The sequence below is a fragment of the Protomyctophum parallelum genome, assembly GCF_964188405.1.
Source record: "Protomyctophum parallelum genome assembly, chromosome: 14".
NCBI classification, from domain to species: Eukaryota; Metazoa; Chordata; class Actinopteri; order Myctophiformes; family Myctophidae; genus Protomyctophum; species Protomyctophum parallelum.
The window spans coordinates 30,544,626-30,564,164 of record NC_139709.1 but is presented as its reverse complement, the minus strand read 5'-3'; the positions used below and the strand labels follow the sequence as shown (position 1 = coordinate 30,564,164).

Genomic DNA, 19,539 nt, shown 5'->3' with positions numbered 1-19,539 from the left:
CACACACAAAGTTGTAACAGTTGCAGTGAATTAATTAATTAATTAATTCACTTAATTAATTAATTAATTCACTACATTTCTTAATGGAATAACCTACCTAGTGCAGTATTTATCATCATAGCACTTTCTGATGTCATAATGATGACATCTCCATATATGTAGTTACATGAGTTATGCCAAGGACAAATGTCAGACAGACCGATAGATGCGCGCGCGCACACACACACACACACACACACACACACACACACACAGTTTGGTCTAGGCAAGCCGAGCAGCTGAGGAAGAGAGCGGCTGGGGCCCTTCATAGAAGGGTGTAGCCCGTTAAGCTATAATAACCAAGGCTGACAGCGGTGCAATGCAGCAGGAGACCCTCAACAGGCCCAGTAGGATGGGTGCCACCATTCAGGCCACGTCCACCGCCGACACCCCCAAGTCACCATCAGCTCCGACTCGCAAGGCCTGCGACACTGCTGCGAGTGTCCTGGAGACTCTCCGGGTCGCAGAGACACCGGGCCACAGCGCCTACCTGTCCAACCGTGGAAACGCCATCCGGCAGAAGCAAGGAATCCTTCAGGCGGGCTTCGCCAAGTACCGTGCGGACAAGCACCATGACACCGATAACCCCAGTGGTATTATCAACATGGGCACCAGTGAAAACAAGCTCTGCTATGATCTTCTCCACAAGCGGCTGACCCAGCCTGACATGGTGCATATTGATCCATCCCTGTTGGAGTACGCAGATACGAAAGGACATGGCTTTCTGAGAAAAGAGGTTGCAAGTTTCCTTTCTCACTACTGTTCTTCTCCGAACCCACTGAAAGCTGACAATGTGGTGGTGATGAATGGATGCAGCTCCATCTTCTCAGCTATTGCTGCAGTCATTTGCGACCCTCAAGAGTCCATCCTAATTCCTACTCCATTCTACGGTGGGATCACAGAGGATTTGCGTCTGTACAGTGATGTGAATCTCTTTCACGTTCCTCTTGACTGTGAGGCCAACGTCAAGGACAGTCGACCCTTCCACCTCACCGTGGCCAAACTGGAAGACGCTTTAGGAAAGGCAAAGCAAGAGGGGGTGACTATCCGAGGTGTTATCCTGGTGAATCCCCACAACCCTCTGGCTGACGTCTACACCCAAGAGGAGATGGTTAGCTTCTTGGAGTTTGCCAAAAGACACAAGCTCCACTCCATTGTAGACGAGGTGTACATGCTGACGGTCTTTGATGAGTCCGTTTCGTTTCACAGCGTCCTCGGCATCGACAGTTTGCCTGATCCACTGAGAACACACGTCATGTGGGGAATCAGCAAGGATTTTGCTATGGGAGGCATGAGAGTGGGCACTTTGTACACTGACAACAGAGACCTCATAGACTCCTTTGAATCACTGGCCATTTTCCACGGTGTCCCTGGGCCCATACAGTACCAGGTGGCACAACTGCTTCGGGACAGAGACTGGATCAGCAAGGAATTCTTGCCTCGGAACCGACGCAGAATGCAAGTAGCTCACAGCTACCTGACAGCAGAGCTGCAGAGCCTGGATATTCCCTACCTAAACAGGCCTGCAGGCTTGTATGTGTGGGCTGATCTTAGGAAGTACCTCAGGGAGGGGTCATTCGCGGAGGAGCTGTCTCTGTGGAGGCGTTTCGTCCGACACAAGGTGGTGCTGCGCTGTGGCCAGGCTTGCTGCTGCTCCACGCCGGGCTGGTTCCGATTCGTGTTCACGGTTCAACTGCATCACCTACAGCTCGGCATGATGAGAGTTAAGGAGGCTTTGAAGGAAACCGAAGAAAAGAACATCAGTGACACCAGTGAAGACACAAAAGCGTCAGTGAAGGACAGGGCCGTCCTGGTCAATGCTGCGATTGTCAATTCCATGTCGCCGCCCCAGAGCAAGTCATGTGACCAGTGTAAGGAGCGGCACAGCCCTGGCTAAGACACTGCCTCGTTGGCCGAGCTGGACGATCGGCGAGTGGTCCTGCACCTGAGACTGACGTCACACAATATGATTGGCTGTACCTCTGAACGATGACGTGCTGCAGCATATTGTGACATGGCTTTTGGCTTTTTTTTCCTCTCAATGACAGCGTAACATTACAAATCAGAATTGCTGAGCAAAATAACTGCTTAAATATCAGTATTACATTTATACTAGTGCTAAACCATTACATTGTAATTGTATAAATCTTGTTCATTATTTAAAAATGAACATATTTTTCCAGTGGTAGACGGGGACGTTAAAAACGAACAAAGCAAGTAAACGCAACCGCACCAGTGGCTGATGACTGCTGCTACAGAGGGAACTGATTGGCACGCAATGATACTGTTTTCAGACACATCCAGCCGTTGCATGAACATCAAAGGATATTTACAGTATCAAGATTAGATTTGAGAAGTGTTCAGGCTAACATCCAGAGTCAGATTGATTCAAACCGTTCCCCAATACGATTGCCTGGTCCCCCGCTGGCCATGCTTCACATTGGCCTTGATTCTTCCGCACCCGAGTACACTTCTGTTATGGACCACGGCCCTTTTGATTATTTGTTATTTGTTTAAGTATAATTATTATTTATGGTGGCTACTAAATTAGGATAATAATTATAAGTTTGGTATTTGTTATTATGTTTTGGGGCATGTAACAAGTTGTATTTCTTTTGCTGCAGTACTCAAGTGAATTGACAGACATGGCTCTGAGTGACAGGTCCCTGATTTGACCTGCCCCCCTCTGGTCCTTATTGGTTCTCCCTGACAACACCAGTTTCCTGTTGGCTGGGCACTCTTCCTGTTTCTGTATAAAGTCTCAGTTGAACTTCTGCTCTGGAGGGGACGACAGCATTCTGCAGCAGAGATTCGATCCCTCTAGTCCTCTCCTGTGCCTGCCTTATTATTTTGTTTACTCTTAGTTCTGGTTCCTTGCTGTAAGTAATGATTTGTTTGTTTAGTTCAGTTTTGTTAAGGTAATCTCTATTAATCTATTTATGAGTCTGTAAAGCCAACTAATTATCCTTGTTTAAGAAGCCCGGTTCCTACCTCCACCATGTAGGGGTGCCAGGTCTTTTCTTTTGTTAACTTATTGTAATTTTGGTTAGTTAGGGTAGTTAGGGATTTAGTATTGTAATTTTGTTTAACCTTCTGTTAGGGCCTTTAGGTAGGGGTAAACAAAAGTTTTGTTAGTATAGCACCTGCACTCTGAAGCTAACTTATTGGAGAATTGTGAACCAGAATTGTACAAATTGTCTCTGCAACTGAAAGAAAAGAGCTGCTACAAATAAATTGAAGTTCTTTTCACCCTGTCTCCTCTCAAATTGTGTCATGTCCCTTCACCCTAGACGAAGGTCCATAACAACTTCATTCAACTGTATTCAATGCTTTCACATTGCATCGATCCGTGTAAGAGTACACTTCAATCGGTCCCGAGTCTACCTCCACACGGTCCCGGGAACGGTTGGGTGAGCTGCACTACAACATCTGCCAAGTGGTTCCGAGTGCACACCCGGGAACACAGTGTGAATCTGCCCTATAGAGTACACTGGTTAAATGCTTGTATGTTCTGCCTGTGGGTTACGTTTTGTACTATTTATTTTACATATTTTTGTATTACTTATTGCCTTGTCGTGTTTCTTTTGTCTATTCCTTTGTACCTTGTATATGGACCTGAGTCCGCTAATAAAGATTGAATTGACACACACAGTCACACACACACACGCACACACACACACACACACACACACACACACACCGTGATAGTATAGATAGATATAAGATTACTGGACAGACTTGTCACTCAGCACTGCACGCCCTCCGCCGTCTTCTGTGATGCACACGCCAAATATGAAGTCGTAAGTTTACCCTCCATGCCCTCAGTACCCACTTACTTGTCTAATTACTTAAAAAAAGTGAGCAACACCCACAGCCATAAAACTAGAGGGACCAACGATCTGGTGCCACCCATTTATAAAACAAATATGGGTAAATTCACCTTTCAAAGCACTGCTACCCAGGTGTGGAATGCCCTCCCCCCATCGCTCAAAACGAACAAATCACTGGCTTCCTTCAAGACAGGCCTAAACATTCACCTGTCAGCAGGTCAAAGGGAGAGGAGGTGATCGCCCCAGCCTCTTTGTGCGAATAACCCCCTTCCGATTAAACCTTCGTCCCCAACCTGTGCATACTGTATATTTCATGTTTAGAGGAAATGTATATGTTGCTTTAAATTATTATTGTTATATCACTTACTATTACTGTGTTAACTTATTATTCATGTCATGTGTGAGTGGATAGGACCCGAATGGAAACAAGGCCGCAAGGTCTTTCTTCGGTGAGATCCTTTTTTTGAACAAAGATGCCTGACTGTACATTGTGCTGTTTGCATTTATGTTGCCTAATACATAAAAAAATTAAGTCGATCAGTTGTTCTCGAGATATGTTGGTGGACACTCACTCGCACACTCGAAAGACACAGAGACAGAGACATTCCATGCATTTTATAGATATGTGAAAAATATTCACGCTAAACAAATATTCACACTGATAAATGCTTCTTACTGGCAGCATCCCAGCATGCACACGACATTTGCTGCTGATTGGTCCATGGCGTGCGAGATTAGCCACGGAAAACACAGAGAGACACACAGACGTGCGTGTGAGTCTTCTTGCCCATTTAGACCTGAGGCCGATTCTACAAAATGTCTTCTAAATCAGCTTTCTGAAAAACCTGTGTTTCTATATCAGTGGTTCTCAAACTATTTCATGTCAAGGACCCCAGAAATGATATGAAATTAGCCGCCGACCCCCCATCTGAAAATGTGTTGTTCCCGACGCTACGAGATGCATTGTGAATGTGAGCTTGTAGATCATCTATTTTCTCTACTTCTTAAACATTTGTTTTATAATTTATGGAATTTCTTTGTATTTACTGATATTTCATGAAAAAGGTTTTTTGAAATGTTGGAAAAATAAAGGGACGACCCATAGAAATGTGTCCGCGACCCACAAATGAGTCCCGGTCCACTGTTTGGGAAACTGTGTTCTTCTAGACGCCCTCAGAGTGAAGAAAAGAGGAGGGGAGTGAGATAATAATCCGACCCACCACTTCTGAAGTCTGAGATCTTGTAGTGCACAACTCTAGACGGTGTCCCCGGCCCAATGCTGACTGCAAAGGCCTGTGACTGGAACTATATTGGGCTATAATTTCAACTGTCAGCTGTCCCTATAGCCAGGAGAAAAACTCACTTCCACCGGGCCTGGGGAAGAGGCCATGTAAACATGGCTGAGGGAAGTAGGGGTGCTGGGGGGTGCTGGAGCACGCACGAGGTGCGTGCACGCGCATTTTGCGGCACACGCTGCCACGTGCACACCCCCCTACTGAACGTTCAGCACATCCTACTGTAAATATCTTCCCGTGGCCATGAATGTAAACTCTGCGGTGAAAACATACTGTTGAACTTTCTTTCCGTAGGGTTTGCACTTTGCGGCTTATCAGACTTTTCTTTTTTTCCCAGTGGTGGGAGGGCAATTGAACAGACGAAGATACCCTAGTCTGCAACAACAATGAGTTCAGCTATGCAAAGAGGCCCAGAAACCACTTGTTAAAGACACGGTTTTCTGTGCCAAATTTCCAACAACTTACAAGGAGGGGAGGGAGGCGGGCCAGGAGAGGGCTTCCTTCTTTGTTATAGTTGCCCCATTCATAAGGCGCAACTGAGCGCGCTTGGCACAAACTGCTGTATCAGAGGGCGCCACACTCACTTAAGCTTAGTGCTCCCCTCTGAGGTCATTTAATTAGAGAACAAAGGTTTGAATTACTATGGCCGCTCAGCAGGCCTTCCTTTCATTCCACATTTCCGCCGGTTCTCCCCTGCCCGTCTCCATGCATTAAAAGCTAATTATGAACCGTGGAGGCAACACAGGTCTTAAACATTGTGACAAGTACAAGCCTATTACTCTGAATTTCATTCAGAAGAGTTGAAAAAGAAAAAAGAAGAAAAAAGAAAAGAAAAAACAGAATGGGCCAATGGTTGAGGTTTGCTAGAACATATTTACCGAAGCAATTTCGCGGCTGATTAGACACGAACACTCCCGAATCATCATTCATATTCGCCCACAGATCTGCGAAATGTGACAGGCCGTCATGTATTATGGCTACCTCGTCAGATCTGATGGGATAATAAAAAGCGGTGGAAGAAGATGATCCTTTCTTAAAGCAGCTCATAAATCCATCATCAATCCAATTCAGCAGACAAAGCTTTCTTCTCTGCCTCGCCATATAGCCCCACCAACCAAAAGCCTATAGCATCGGGCTGGGTAATAGAGATTGGCTATCGGCAGGCAGACTGAGGTGTACGGCTTGTATGGTTCTGCTTGGGTGACGACGGCGGATTGCAAAATCAATGGAGGATGACAAGGAGGAGATCTAGGTTGCTGCCGCTATATAAAAATCGAGTTAGTTCTGCGGTTATTGCTGCTGCCGCTGTTCTTTTCTCTCTCCATCTAGAATTTGGATGCAGGGCTGCTGTCGTCGCCGTTTCCAGAGGGACAGTTATGTCACCACTGCAGCACACAATTATCAGATCACCTACCTGAACATGTGGAATGGATAAACAAGCACTATGCATTCAATTCGTGATCTAATTATTCTAATTTAGTCTGAGGCCGTGAGTGAATTAACAGCAACACTGACAAAACTGCAAAACAACAGCAAACGGTCACACATTTGCTGTTGTTCGGCACTTCGGCTACCTTATGGGAGAGATTTGGGCCTGAACCTACAGTAGAGCAGAGGTTCCCAACCACTGGTACGTGTACCTGTGCTGCTGGTACGCGGGACATGCGCGAGAAGGGAATCCCAAGTTTTCCAGACCGTGAATCTATAACCGTGCGTCACCAGGATCAATGATATGGTCAATGACAATGATATAACATCATGTTGTGATACAATAATATAGCAGTGGTGGGTAGGTTGCTTGAGGTCAGACAACCGTCTTCCGTGTTTTGGTACGATGATGCACAACCACGACGCAAACATTTTATGAACCGTCAGCCGGTCCGTGGCAATAGAAAGGCTGGGAACCCCTGCAGTAGAGTAGCGGTATTGCCATTGTTATTTAAGTGGTGACAAGGCATTTGAATCGTACTGTGCAATCTATTGTTCAGCTTTTCAGCGCTGCCTGCTGCTGGCAGCTGTGTGGATGAGTAACAAAATGCCAGATGAACTACTAGAGCGCTTTCAATAAAGTGACTGTATACAAAAAAGAAAAAAATCCAACGTGAAGAAATGCAGGCGCTCAAGCACAAGCACACACATCAAGGCAATGCAAAAGCGCATACTGAAATGTGTCACGATACAATGCACAAATGCTTTGCTCATTGTGCTTTTTTCAGTACGTCTGTGATGACAGAGGGGGCAATAGAAAGTAGAGACAGAGAACACTTTCTCTGTATTTTGGCATAGAATCTGACAGAAACACCATGAGTTAAACATGTAAGCTTTTTTTTTTTTTTTTTTTTAAGTGTTCCGTTTAGGACTAATTACTAAAGCTTGGGGAATTTCTTCCCCTGGCTTTGACACACAACTGCTATTGATGCTCCATGAAAGATCTCATTCACTGGTATGTCCACCACAGTACAGCTCCAGACAGCTGGAGGAGAGGAGAGAGAGGGAAGCGAGGACAAGAAAAGCGAAGACAGGAGAAGAGTCAGGAGCGAGATACATGCCAAGGCAGATGAGAAGACAGGACATGCAGGCACCAGGGGACAGGGCTGTATGAGAGGTGTGTAGACTCGGTAGGAAAATGGGAGTCGACAGACTATTCATGCTTCATAACTGTCAGGGAAAGATGCACTTGCTGAGCTTCCTCTTCCTCCATAGACTGGAGAGATGCTGGTGAAAAACAGTAACCTGAGGCACTCAGAGTGGACACACCAATGGACCAACATGTGGAAACGGTCGGTCGGACATGCGGTCAAACGCATGAGACAACCCCGAGCGCGCTAAAGTGCGTGTGTTGCCGTGTCGAACGTTGCGAAGTTCCCTTCGCGGCCCCGTTCGAGTTGCGACCTGATGCGGACAGAATAGTAAATCACGTTCTGGCGTTTCTTTGCCCCCTGACTGCCACTCAAAGTGGCTACTGGCCAATCACAGTGCATCCTTGCACACGTCCACTGGCCAATCACAGGCTCAGCGCATCCTTACTCAAAGCCGAAGAAGATTCCATGCTCGCGTCTTAGGCAGATAGGAGCAAATAGAAAGTAGATACAAGCAGTATATCAGAGAAGCCTCTCGGACCACTGGGACACTCCAGATAGTTTGACATTTCTCCACGGCTAGGGGGACAACAGAATCCTCTTATTCTGTTATTGTGGGGCGCTAGCCCTTCGCTTCCTATGCCCAGCTTTGTGCGTAAAAAAATGTGAAGTGAGAGGCACTCTTATCATCGTACATCATCATACATCATCTCATTCCTGCCAATCACAATTTGTGTCCTCACCTTCGTCATCAATGTTTGTGTTTACACAATGTTTGTGTACACAAACACACAATTGTCCATTCATTGTCAATGGCATTTAATGTTTGTGTAGGACAATTGGGTTACATACATACAGTACATACACCAAAAGCTGGACATAGGAAAGGCTATCGCCCCTGAAAAATAAACATGTGTAGCTATAGTTGTGAATCAGATTGTAACCCATAGCCGTTGTAGCATTGTGAGCACAAAGCAGAGGGCAGACCCGCAGATCTGTCCGAAAGCGGCTGGGCCTAGTATGAGGTCAAGTCTGCACAAAGTAGCCAATGATGAGGTTACTGAAGCCCCCCCAAGAAGGATGTCAAAAACAAGGCTGCTTTGTCAGTGAATCCTGACAATGTGATCCTCCGGCACGGGAGAAGAGAGACAAAACATGCCCTTGTGGTCACCGACAGACAACAGGACGGCGGACACTTTTAAAAGGTTAAGTGGTTGAGGGCATGGGTCTCATGACCATAATTACTCCACTGAGTGTCATCGCAGAGGACAAAGTTAACACCACACCACCTCAGAATTGACCTCTTTGCGATAGTACAGGAAAAGCAACTCGCGAGCCCACACTGAGAGGTGCTCGACTGCCACAAATCCATGAAACAGATGAAACACAAGCTGTTCCATCTAAACTCCAGAGCAGACCGAATATAAAATTCAGCCGCATGTTGTTGTGGCCCCATCAATAATTCTCAGTCTAAATGCATGCCGTGTGTCTACATTAATGATAACAGCCCTGCATAGAGGGAGACGCTAATCATCGCGGTTCAACCTGCCATTTCCCCCCCCTAATATTTCTATCGGAGATCGAAGCCTTGCAGCACTGCTGCCTGACAGGTGCGCCGATAACGTCGAGGACAAACGGAAAAGGGGTGGGAGGGGGGGGCATTCCGTTTGTTTCATTCATCAGAAACGGCCTGTCAGATGGAATTAGATAGCGGATAGCGGAATCGGAACCCATCATTCCCTGCCTTGTTTAGCGTTAAGGCGGCTCGGACAAGTTGCTGAAGAGGGGGTGGGGGAATTGATTGGACAGAAGATCTCATCTTGGCACTGGATTGTCATTGACTAAAGCAGTGGGAATTATGCAACTTTTTCCTCTTTGGAGGGTACGTTAGGGAGGGGGAAAACGTGCAGCTAACTCTTGAAGATTCACTTGTGCTCCTGTGTTAAACGATGCTGCAAAGACTCGTCAAAACATGAATTTCCGGCCCAGGCCGTAGCGTAACGGTCTGGGCACTGGACTGGTGATCCAGTCGCGGTGTGCCGCAGGTTCGACTCCCGGACCCGACACGGCCTTTACCGCATGTCATCCCCCCATCTCTCTCCCGTTTCCTGTCAGCCTACTTTCTATCCCTTAAAAAATCAATAAAGGCGTAAGCCGCAAAAAAATATCTTTAAAAAAAAAAAAAACATGAATTTCCCATAGGTTCTATCTCGAGTAGTATTCTGGTGCTAGGAAGTTTGTGAGGAAGATTAACCGAAAAATATTCTTTGGCACCCAGGGGTGCCCCAACTGGTGCATACTGGAGTGCATACCAGTCCGAAAAATAAGGCTATAGTCATTCCTGAAGCTGGCCCGAGTTTTGTCCCCTCCCACCCCCAGAGTTCCCGCTCCAACAGAGCCACTCTCGTACCATTAACAAAAGATAGAGTCGAGGCCATCATATTTGCGGTGATGTCCTTAGCATTGACGCCGCCTCCCTCTGGTTCAGATTTGAAGCCCCCATGCCTGAAAAACCAAGGGGACCAACTTCTATACCAATCAGTTAACGAGGTCGAGGTGATACCCCCAGATTTTTTGAGCCGATGCGAACGGAAATAAAAGCCTGGGTACCCGAGGCTAGCCCCAGAGTGAAAGGACTTGTCTGACAGTAAGAACAGAAAGATGTGTCGGGGTCAGACACGCGAGGGACGTAATGTTGTAGCTTTATAACCTTTAGAAAACTACACCGCGGTGATAAGCTATCATCTCATATACTGGAGTATATAGGCCTTTACTCTCCTGCTTTTCAATTCACTGTCACAAGCAGAAATGCAAAAACTAAAACTAATTCTGGCATCCAGGCAGACAAAGCTGGTTTAATGATTCAAAATGACACATTTCCCATAGCCACTATAGTAAAACAATATTGCTTATAAACTGTTTACAAAACAAAGCAGATCTAGTTGCTTTCTGGCTACAACTATGATTTCTCTTCATCTCCCTCTCTTATTCACCATCATGCCAGACAATTAATAATTCATAAAATAGGAGTCCAGGGAAAACTCACACTCTATTAGGCAAAGGAGAGGACAGCTATTCATAGGTTTAATGATGAGTGAAACTCAGATGAGCAGGTTAGGGCCACATGAGAGTGCTACACATCTGTCTACACATCTATCTGTTCCACTATCGTTCAGCATGATAATGGAGGTAGAGGACACAACACAAACATATCTACTGTTTAGCTGTTATATCAGCCCATCTCTCCAGCTCGGGTATCGATGTCGTTTTTCATCTCATTACATTTAGCATGATTCCTCCAGGCTATCCATCTATCAGGGCTACAGTGCAGACTGTTGTGCTCGGAGGGAGACTATGTAGAAACAGCTATATTAGTAGTACATCAATCACATCAGTAATAATTGATAGCATTATAATAATTGAAGCAGCGAGCGACCCCCTGGAGCAATCAAGTGATGGAGTGGGGGTGCAAGTTCCAGCACATCAACATGTCCTCATGTAAGGTGAGTGACTACACTAAAGCAACAACTGTCCCTCACAAGTCCAGAGCAATGTTGATTTCGTCGACTAAAGCGTTATTCATAGTCTGGGTTTTCGGTGGTGAGGTGACCACTGAACTACAACATGACGTCACGACGCCGCGGTGAAGAGCAAACCACCTCCACCGCCCCAGCCCCCCAGCCCACAGACAGAGAGAGACAGAGAAGGAAGGACAGAGAAAGGGATGTCTTACTTATTTGTGATTTATACTTGCAATTCTACAAGTTCACAGATCTGCTATTTTCAGTGATGCAACCAAGTGAAAATCAGGTTTTACAGTTAGAGGACAGGATTGAATGCTAAACTAAACAAACTAAACAAAATGATTCCCCACCTCCGACGACAGGCTCGAGCCCAACAGCCCAGCACTGCACAGCACAGCACACATAGTAAAGAAAACGTGTGCACTTTCCGACTTAAAATTAACATTTAGGATTTTGTTGTGTAGATGTGTCATGGCCAAAACCAGATAAAAAAGGCAGCTCAAAGCCAAATCCAGGACAGTAATAGGACAAAAGAAATGTGAGCCGAGGAGTAGGCAGACTAGGCTAGATTTGTCTTCCATCCTTTTCTTATCCCTCAATGCTCTGATTAAATTGGTTGTAAAAAATGCTTCGGGTCGTTTTTTCTTTGTGCGGGCTCAAAAGCCACAGGTTTAAATATTTCTGGGTCAGGGAAGAAAATTAAATTAAAAAACTCTTTTCGAAATTTTCTTCTCATCTTCCATTCTATTACTCTGTCTTAATCTCTTTCTTTGTGATACCCACCTTAGCTCTGAAGCTGCCTGGGAGCAGATTCGGTTACAGGCACCCATTCTACGAGGGTGATAAATCACAGAGGCATTAGAATATTATTATTAACCACGTTCAACCTGGTGTTCCAATTTTGGCCATTTCATTATACGTGTTCTCGGACACCATCCTACAGGACTTAAAGGGTTAGTTCAGATTTTTGGACTACTTGCCATTAATATAGAGGTTGCAAAGGTATTATGCGTTATTATGACAGACAGAGGTACATCACTTTCAATGTGATCGATCATGCTGATGTGTCGTTATAAAGCAACAGGAATGGTTGTACAACTGCAATGCAATGTTCTTGGTTCCTTAGACAAAGTACAAATTACTCTTACTCTGACAGGAAAAAAAAAGAAAAAGACCCATATAAATTGACACCTGCTTTGTATATCATTTGTCAAAAAATTCCCCAGAGTGATAAAGATCTACTGAGGAGAAAGAGAGAATAGCGGCAGCACGGTAAATTGTGTGCGTGAAGAATTATGTGAGAGAGACAGATAGTGAGATGGAGGGAGGGAGGGAGGGGGTCGAGCAGAGGAAGTCTTTCCTCAGCACGGGTTCCAATTACATCCAGGGTGTGAAACAGTCCATAACACCCCGATTAGCCAGTCTGTCATCTAGCCTCGGCAACGTGCTCTTCGCTGGCTATACAGTTGCTAACACACAACACTTCACTGGGAACACTTTATGGCCAGGGCCATAAATACACAACCCAATCAAGGGCTGCCTCTCACAATGCAGCCAGCACCCCAGTATACGACTATTAGCACTGTGCTGTGCTTCCCGCCTCTCGCAACAAATCCGTGCCTGACACCTATGTTTGTTTCCACGCTGGGCTTCCCTCCATTAGCCACTCAAATGGCGTGTTTTGGAGCGGTGCTGAGTGAGCGAGCGAGCACAGGGCCCACTCGGTCCTGCAGCCCTATGGTGCTGCCCACAGGCTGGTTACAGTAGCAGATGCCAGTCGACAGACTGACAGCAAATGACTCATGCCCTCCTTTGCTTGCCCCCTCGGGCAGGGCTAAAAATGGCCTTGGACTGTCGGGAGAGTTCAAAGGGAATCCGAGTGCTCTGTCCAGATAATGGCAAAAAAAGAATAAAAAAAAAAAAGAACAGTGGAGGTTTCACTTTTCAGAGATGTACGTGAAAGCTGTAACAAGGTTATGTCATCAGGATGTCCTGTCAACCAATTAGGCTTGAGAAGAAACTTGCAGAGCCGACAGTCTAAAAGATTCCTCTCTTTTTCTTTTACTGTTGAACCTATTTACTAGTTACACACTCTTAAATTCAGTGAAGAATCTAATTAACTTTCAGTCACAGTCATAGTTCTGCTTCACTCTTGAGAAATAGGCCAACCTGAGAAATGTAGATTCAGCATTAAAATGTAATAATTCCAAAGACGCATGCTGAACAAGGTCGGCTAGTATAGTGACACAGCATGAGAGATACGGTATGCAGCAGTGATCTGAACAGGCCGGGTAGCCCAGCGGCTATAGTGTCATCCAATGAAAGTCCATGTGGTGGGCCCACAAGGAACCAGGAATGCCCACCGACCGAACGTCCTTTCAAGAGCAAATTCCTGAACAGATCCCCTGGCAGTGGAGAGGGTGAGGGTGGGCTTGAGGTTGCAAGTGCCTAGCATGACAATTGAAATCAAATTCAAATCCAACCCCACGAGCAGTGGGCTGTGGCAATGAATGAATGAATGAATGCTTAAAAAGACATTCTCGTGTCGGCTCTCCAAACACGGATGCACAATGAGTTCATGCATCGTTCCTTTCCTCTGCATTCAACAGGATGTTTGTTCCTTCTGTTTCTCCCCCCTATGGGCTGCAAGGTTTACAGGGGAATTGATGGAGCCAAATATCACTGATGGGAATTAAAACTGAATTCCATGGGTCAGGCAGACTGCTAGCGAGCCAAACCATCTGACACAGCTCACGCAAAGAGCTCTTCTTGAGTGGCCAAACCAACTCAATAATATGTGCCTGCGAGACATCCGTGTATAGGGCAGAGCAGCGCTCAAGTTGCATGGGCCAAAAGGTGACACTTTAATAAACAACGTTTCTATTTACGCAGCTATATACCATAACTTTCCTCTCAAATTACCCTTCCACCGGCAGGGCAAACACACTGAGCCATTATCCTCTCCACACTTCGCCTCGAGCCATATAGGCCTGGAAATGAGATGTCATGCCAGTGGACAGCATTGACCCGAGTCTTCGGCCACTTAAAATATTTCACTTTACAAATCCAGTGCTGTGCAAGCAACATACTTACAATGGTAACTGTACTGACTACTATCGAATTCCTAATTTTTCAAATACTTTAGAATTATCTTATACTATCATATTCGTTCTTACTTCTTACAGATGTCTTGAAGCCTCACCAAACACACACTAGCCTCTATACTCCCTAATCAATTTGAATTCGCTAAATAATTGAGAAATGCCAACTTTGGAAATATTCATCATGGCTGAGCCACCTGGACACCTCAGACATAATGAAGCCTCAAACTACCAATTCAATGTAAGCACTAAGCAGCATTATGTAATTAAGTAAGTACTACAGGGACATGTACAGCAGGGGTCAGCAAAATGTTTCACATGAAGTGCCATACTTTTATTTTCTTCAAAAGATATTGATTTCCATATTCCCAACAACTTTTTTTTTTTTTTTTTTTTTTATATTTTCTTAACACTAAGCCATTGTACTGATGATTAGACGTAGAGGAATAACCCACTTATCTCCCAGACTCCCTCCCAAGTCAGAGTGAGAGTTTGAATGAATGTAGAACTATGTGCAGGATGTAATGTGCATACTGATCTTATTTTATTTTAGAAGAAATGTCCTCTCTCACACTTATGCCAGTGTGACAGTGATCACCCTTCCCTGTGCCAATGTTGGCACCCATGCCTAAGATTGCCTACCCCTGATGTACAGTATTGCGTTTTGTTTAAAAAAGAAAAGAGAAAGGAAGCATGTTTAGTTGCATATCATATATGATTGCAATCCAGTGCCTCATAACATTTGAACTTCTATATTGAAGAAGCAATCGCTCTTAATTCATCCATCCGTCAACCCATCCATCCCTCGCCTGCTTGCTTTACAGTTGCCCTGTCCAGCGATATTTGCAGATGAGCAGCAAAGAGAGAGAGAGAATTGTCACCAACCAGAACAACAGATTAGGCCTCTGGCAGGAGGATACAGAATTGAGTCACTGGCTGCGTGATTGTAATGCAGGAGAGCTCTCCTCTCCAAAACCCTGGGCACGACGATCAGCTTGGAAGCAAATCACAGCTTGTCTGCCCTGCAGGAGAGACATCTAAGAGGGGGAAGTGATTCAACCTATGTGTCAGGCAATAGAATCCCACACTGTGAGGAGCGTGTAGAGACTGTAAGAGAGTGTCATTTCAGCCTGCATACAGTTAATCACAAGCAGGTGTAAAATGTATATATGACATGTACTTAGCCCACTGAAGCATTTATAACCCATCATCAGGGAAGTCAAATGAGGGACATGCGTTTTCCTATGGGTACTGTAAATATCATAAACCACAATAAAACTAGTTTTGGCGTGGTGGCCACACCACAGAACTTTGTGTCCTGATCCTGATGTCACACCATTGTTTTTGTTCCAGAGATTAAAGCCTAATTTATAGTTCATCCCAAAATGGTGTCGCTCACCTCAATGAAGATAACTGATTTTCAAGACAATTAATTTTACATTTTTGTATCTGTAATTTTCCCATTGTGCAACATATAGTTACTGTAAATTAGTCTAAGTGGGGGCACCTGGTAATTTGCCCATTATGTGGCTGCATATCAAGATCAGGGTTCTGAAAGCCTCAGTCAGAACTATTTGACTATGCAGCACATAATTCACGGCTCCGGTATACACATATGCTGTTGGTCCAGCCATCCATCAGAGCATTTTTGCCAAGTCAACAGATTCTCTGTGTGGTGGCCAGTCAGGGAAAAGGCAGGCACAGGGCCCTCAGGTTCTGTTTCAGCAATGTGTGTGAGCGCGAGAGTGCGCATGCATGTACAGTATGTGTGTATCTATGTGTTCAGCAGCCCAGGAGAGTTTAGATTTTCACTCAGTGAGTGTAATGTAGCCTATAGCCTAACACTTTTAGAGCAGCAGTAACCAATGTCATATAGCAATCTGGGAGCCCACATAGGACGCTTGATAGAACGAACTCAACTGTGGCACATTATTTGATTAGGCAGTCTCCCTCGCTTTTTAACCACCAGATAGTCTCATCATGAACCAATACTCAAGTCTCACAGCATGCACACAGTATGGATATAACTAGAAGTCTGTATAAACTAAGACGTGATACGCGCAAAGTCCGCAACTTAAATATAACGACGTTCCTCATTCAGAGTTCTCAACAGATCTCTTTTGAGTTTTTCCATTGTGTCAAATTCTCTGAAGCTTCACGCCTTGCCCGCCCAGTCAAGTAGTGAGTGCCAGCCAAGGGTCTGACAGCCAGATTACTCACACCCCCTTCCCAAGCTACTGCCCTGCCCTGGGTCATCACTCTTCAATGTTTGCTCCCATGACACGATGGTTGGTGGTGCAAAGATTTCTCCCTATACCCCGAGGATGTGTGCTCTGCTGTTCCTTACAACAACAACAACAACAACAACAACAGGAGGAAAAAAACAGGCAGAGAGGAGGATAGATAATCCTGCAATGTCCCAGATCTTTATTGGGAGTGTGCACTTCTTGATAGCTGGCCTGCCACTGAGACTTTAACTTTTCAATAGGAAGAAATAGTCAGGATACAGGCGAGAAATGACTTGCTGCAGGGTAGCATTCTCATACATTACGTTATGTATCGAAAAGACCTGTTTTCAGCAAAGACATTCCACTTTTACTATGAAAACATAACTCACAGTCCCATCTCTGGCCTGACTTTAGACTAGATACCCACTCTGGCCAGTGGAGAACACATCTCTCTGATTCCCATGCATCTCTCTCAAAATCAAGTACCAGGCCCTTTTGCATTTGCATTACACTAATCATATGTAATTCTTTACTGCACAACATCTGGGGCTGTTTGGCACAGGGTGGCAGCTGCATCCTCTAACACAATGTTGATGGCTTAAGTGTGTAATGCAGGGATTTCCTTCTCGTACTTCCGCAGAAGCATTTGCCAAGAAGATACCAATGCATTCCATACTATAGTAAAGTCACATGAACTCTATAAGGAATAAGGATAGTCATTCAAGTCACAGTCAAGAAAACCTATATCCCCATCTGTTCGGTTAGCTGAATGGTTAGCCAAGTACTGAGAACAGAAGGTCCCCGGTTCATGTCCTATAGCCTCGGCTATGTGTCGAAAGTGTCACTGGGCAACATATAATAATATGTTATGTTATATAATATAATATTATCCCTAACTTCCTGCCTGCCCCTGAGCAGCCATCTGCTTGGTGAAGCTGAAAATGGGAAATGGGAATAACAAAGGTCTCCCTCCACTTTCCCCTTCAACTTCTGTTGTTTTTAAATGTGCTATATAAATAATGGTGACTTGACGTGACTTTATGACATGATTATGATTAGTTTCAATCGCTATAGTTTATCAACATTTCATGACCACCTGCAGCACAACATTTCGTGCCAGTCTTTACCATTTTGACAAAATGCGACCTCTTGGGGGGAAAGAATGAGTGAAAAGCTGCTCTCCCATACAACGTCCTACTGACCTGAATGCACACAGGGCACACAGGGTCACACTGACAACAACCATGGATGGACCACCACCACAATGCTCCAGTCCACACACACTCAACCAAGAGAAAAACATACATCACACTGCCTTTGTTTTCTTACCACCCCTGGAGAGGAGACATGCATTGCAGTCTCTTGATGGTGTGTGACTGTGTGCAGTCTGTGCACCATGCCATGTGTGTAACATGCAGTGAGGGTGTGTAACATGCTGTACGTGTAGTCTTGTAGTATGTTCTGTGTAACATCATGTGTGCTGCACTTTTTTAATCACTCACTTCTTTAGTTTACACCTGTAAAACTGTGCTGTGCAATCAGCCTGATTCTGATGCGTATGCATGCCGTGTGTTGTTGGTGTGTAGCTTGCAGTGTTGTCGGTGTGTAATAGTGTGTTGTTGTTGTGTTGATGTGTAATAACAGTGTTGATGTGTAATGACATGCAGTGTGTGTGTGTGTGTGTGTGTGTGTGTGTGTGTGTGTGTTGTTGATGTGTAATAGCATGATGTGTGTGTGTGTGTGTGTGTGTAATATAGCATGCTGTGTGTGTGTGTGTGTGTGTGTGTGTGTGTGTGTGTGTGTGTGTGTGTGTGTGTAATATAGCATGCTGTGTGTGTGTGTGTGTGTGTGTGTGTGAGAGAGAGACTGTGTGTGTGTTGTTGTGAAATAGCATGCTGTGTGTGTGTGTGTGTGTTTTGTTGATGTGTAATAATAGCATGAAGTGTGCGTGTGTGAGACTGTGTTGTTGTGGATGTGTAATAGCATGCAGTGTGTGTTGTGGATGTGTAATAGCATGCAGTGTGTGTTGTTTTGAAGACACTAGCTGCAGCCCCTCTCTCTTACCAAGCTTTCCTCGGGACTCCTCCAGCTTCTGGATTTGGTTCTCCAAGAAGAACATGGCCACTGCGAACGCCAGCAGTGCCAGAAGCTGAAACTTGGGTGGCATCATGACTCTTAGCAGCCCCATCAAACAATCCAGCGGGAATTAAGTCACTCCATGTTCTTTGGGGGAAGGCAGTTTCTGTTGAAAGCACAACGCAGCGTCGATAAATCACAAAGCGAAGCGGTGCGTGTGCATGGCCCTCTCCTCTCTCTCTGTCTGTGTGATCACACTGTGGAGATGTTCCACCACTGTTGCGACCACGAATCGATTAATGCTGACGCAACTCGCTCATGGTCTAGTTAATTGTTACTCGAAGCGAGAGGCGAATGTCCTCCGACCTATCAGAGATCCTGTGAATTTATTCTGGGTGAAGGTTCGTCTGCATGCTGTTGTAAGTCGCTGTGGCGTCGCGTGTGTCCCTCTCTTGTCGCGCTGCTGTCCCGTGCAGTCAGACAGTGTTCTCCTCCTACCTCCTCCTCCTCCACACGGCGAAGAAGTTATTAGTAGCCTCCAGGCCATTGGTTGGCTCACCAGTCCACCAAGCAGACGAGCCTGTTCATTGGTCCGCCGCTGCTGTCTGTTCAAACGGGATTGGACCGTCTAATTGACCGACTGTGATGAAAAGCAGACGGAGGGTGGCGCTGTTGAGTCAAGTCCAACATTTAACAGCCGATAAAAACGAAGCTGCCCTTCACGCAGCCGGTACACAAACACCAACGCAACGTTCCACAAACCCCCCTTTTGACTTCACACATGTAAACAAGCAAGCCGGATACTTACTGTAAAATGTGGACGGTGTGCTTTGAAGATAATGGAATTTATTAAGTCAAAGCGGTCCA

At 45.3% G+C, this 19,539-nt stretch overlaps 2 protein-coding genes across 2 annotated transcripts in view; one reads left to right on the top strand and one right to left on the bottom strand.

Moving 5' to 3' along the window:
* The window catches only part of hs2st1a (heparan sulfate 2-O-sulfotransferase 1a), a 39,077-nt gene extending 19,933 nt beyond the window's left edge, over window positions 1-19,144 (bottom strand). Inside the window, exon 1 of the mRNA XM_083781202.1 lies at window positions 18,661-19,144. Coding sequence (XP_083637328.1) covers window positions 18,661-18,784 — 124 coding nt within the window. The 5' untranslated portion in view covers window positions 18,785-19,144. The remainder of the gene's footprint in view (window positions 1-18,660) is intronic.
* Window positions 359-1,936, top strand: LOC310870516 (1-aminocyclopropane-1-carboxylate synthase-like protein 1; the record flags this gene model as incomplete). Its single annotated transcript, XM_083781754.1, has 1 exon — window positions 359-1,936. The coding sequence occupies one exon, from the start codon at window positions 359-361 to the stop codon at window positions 1,934-1,936; it is 1,578 nt and encodes a 525-aa protein (XP_083637880.1).
* Window positions 19,145-19,539: the final 395 nt, after the last annotated feature.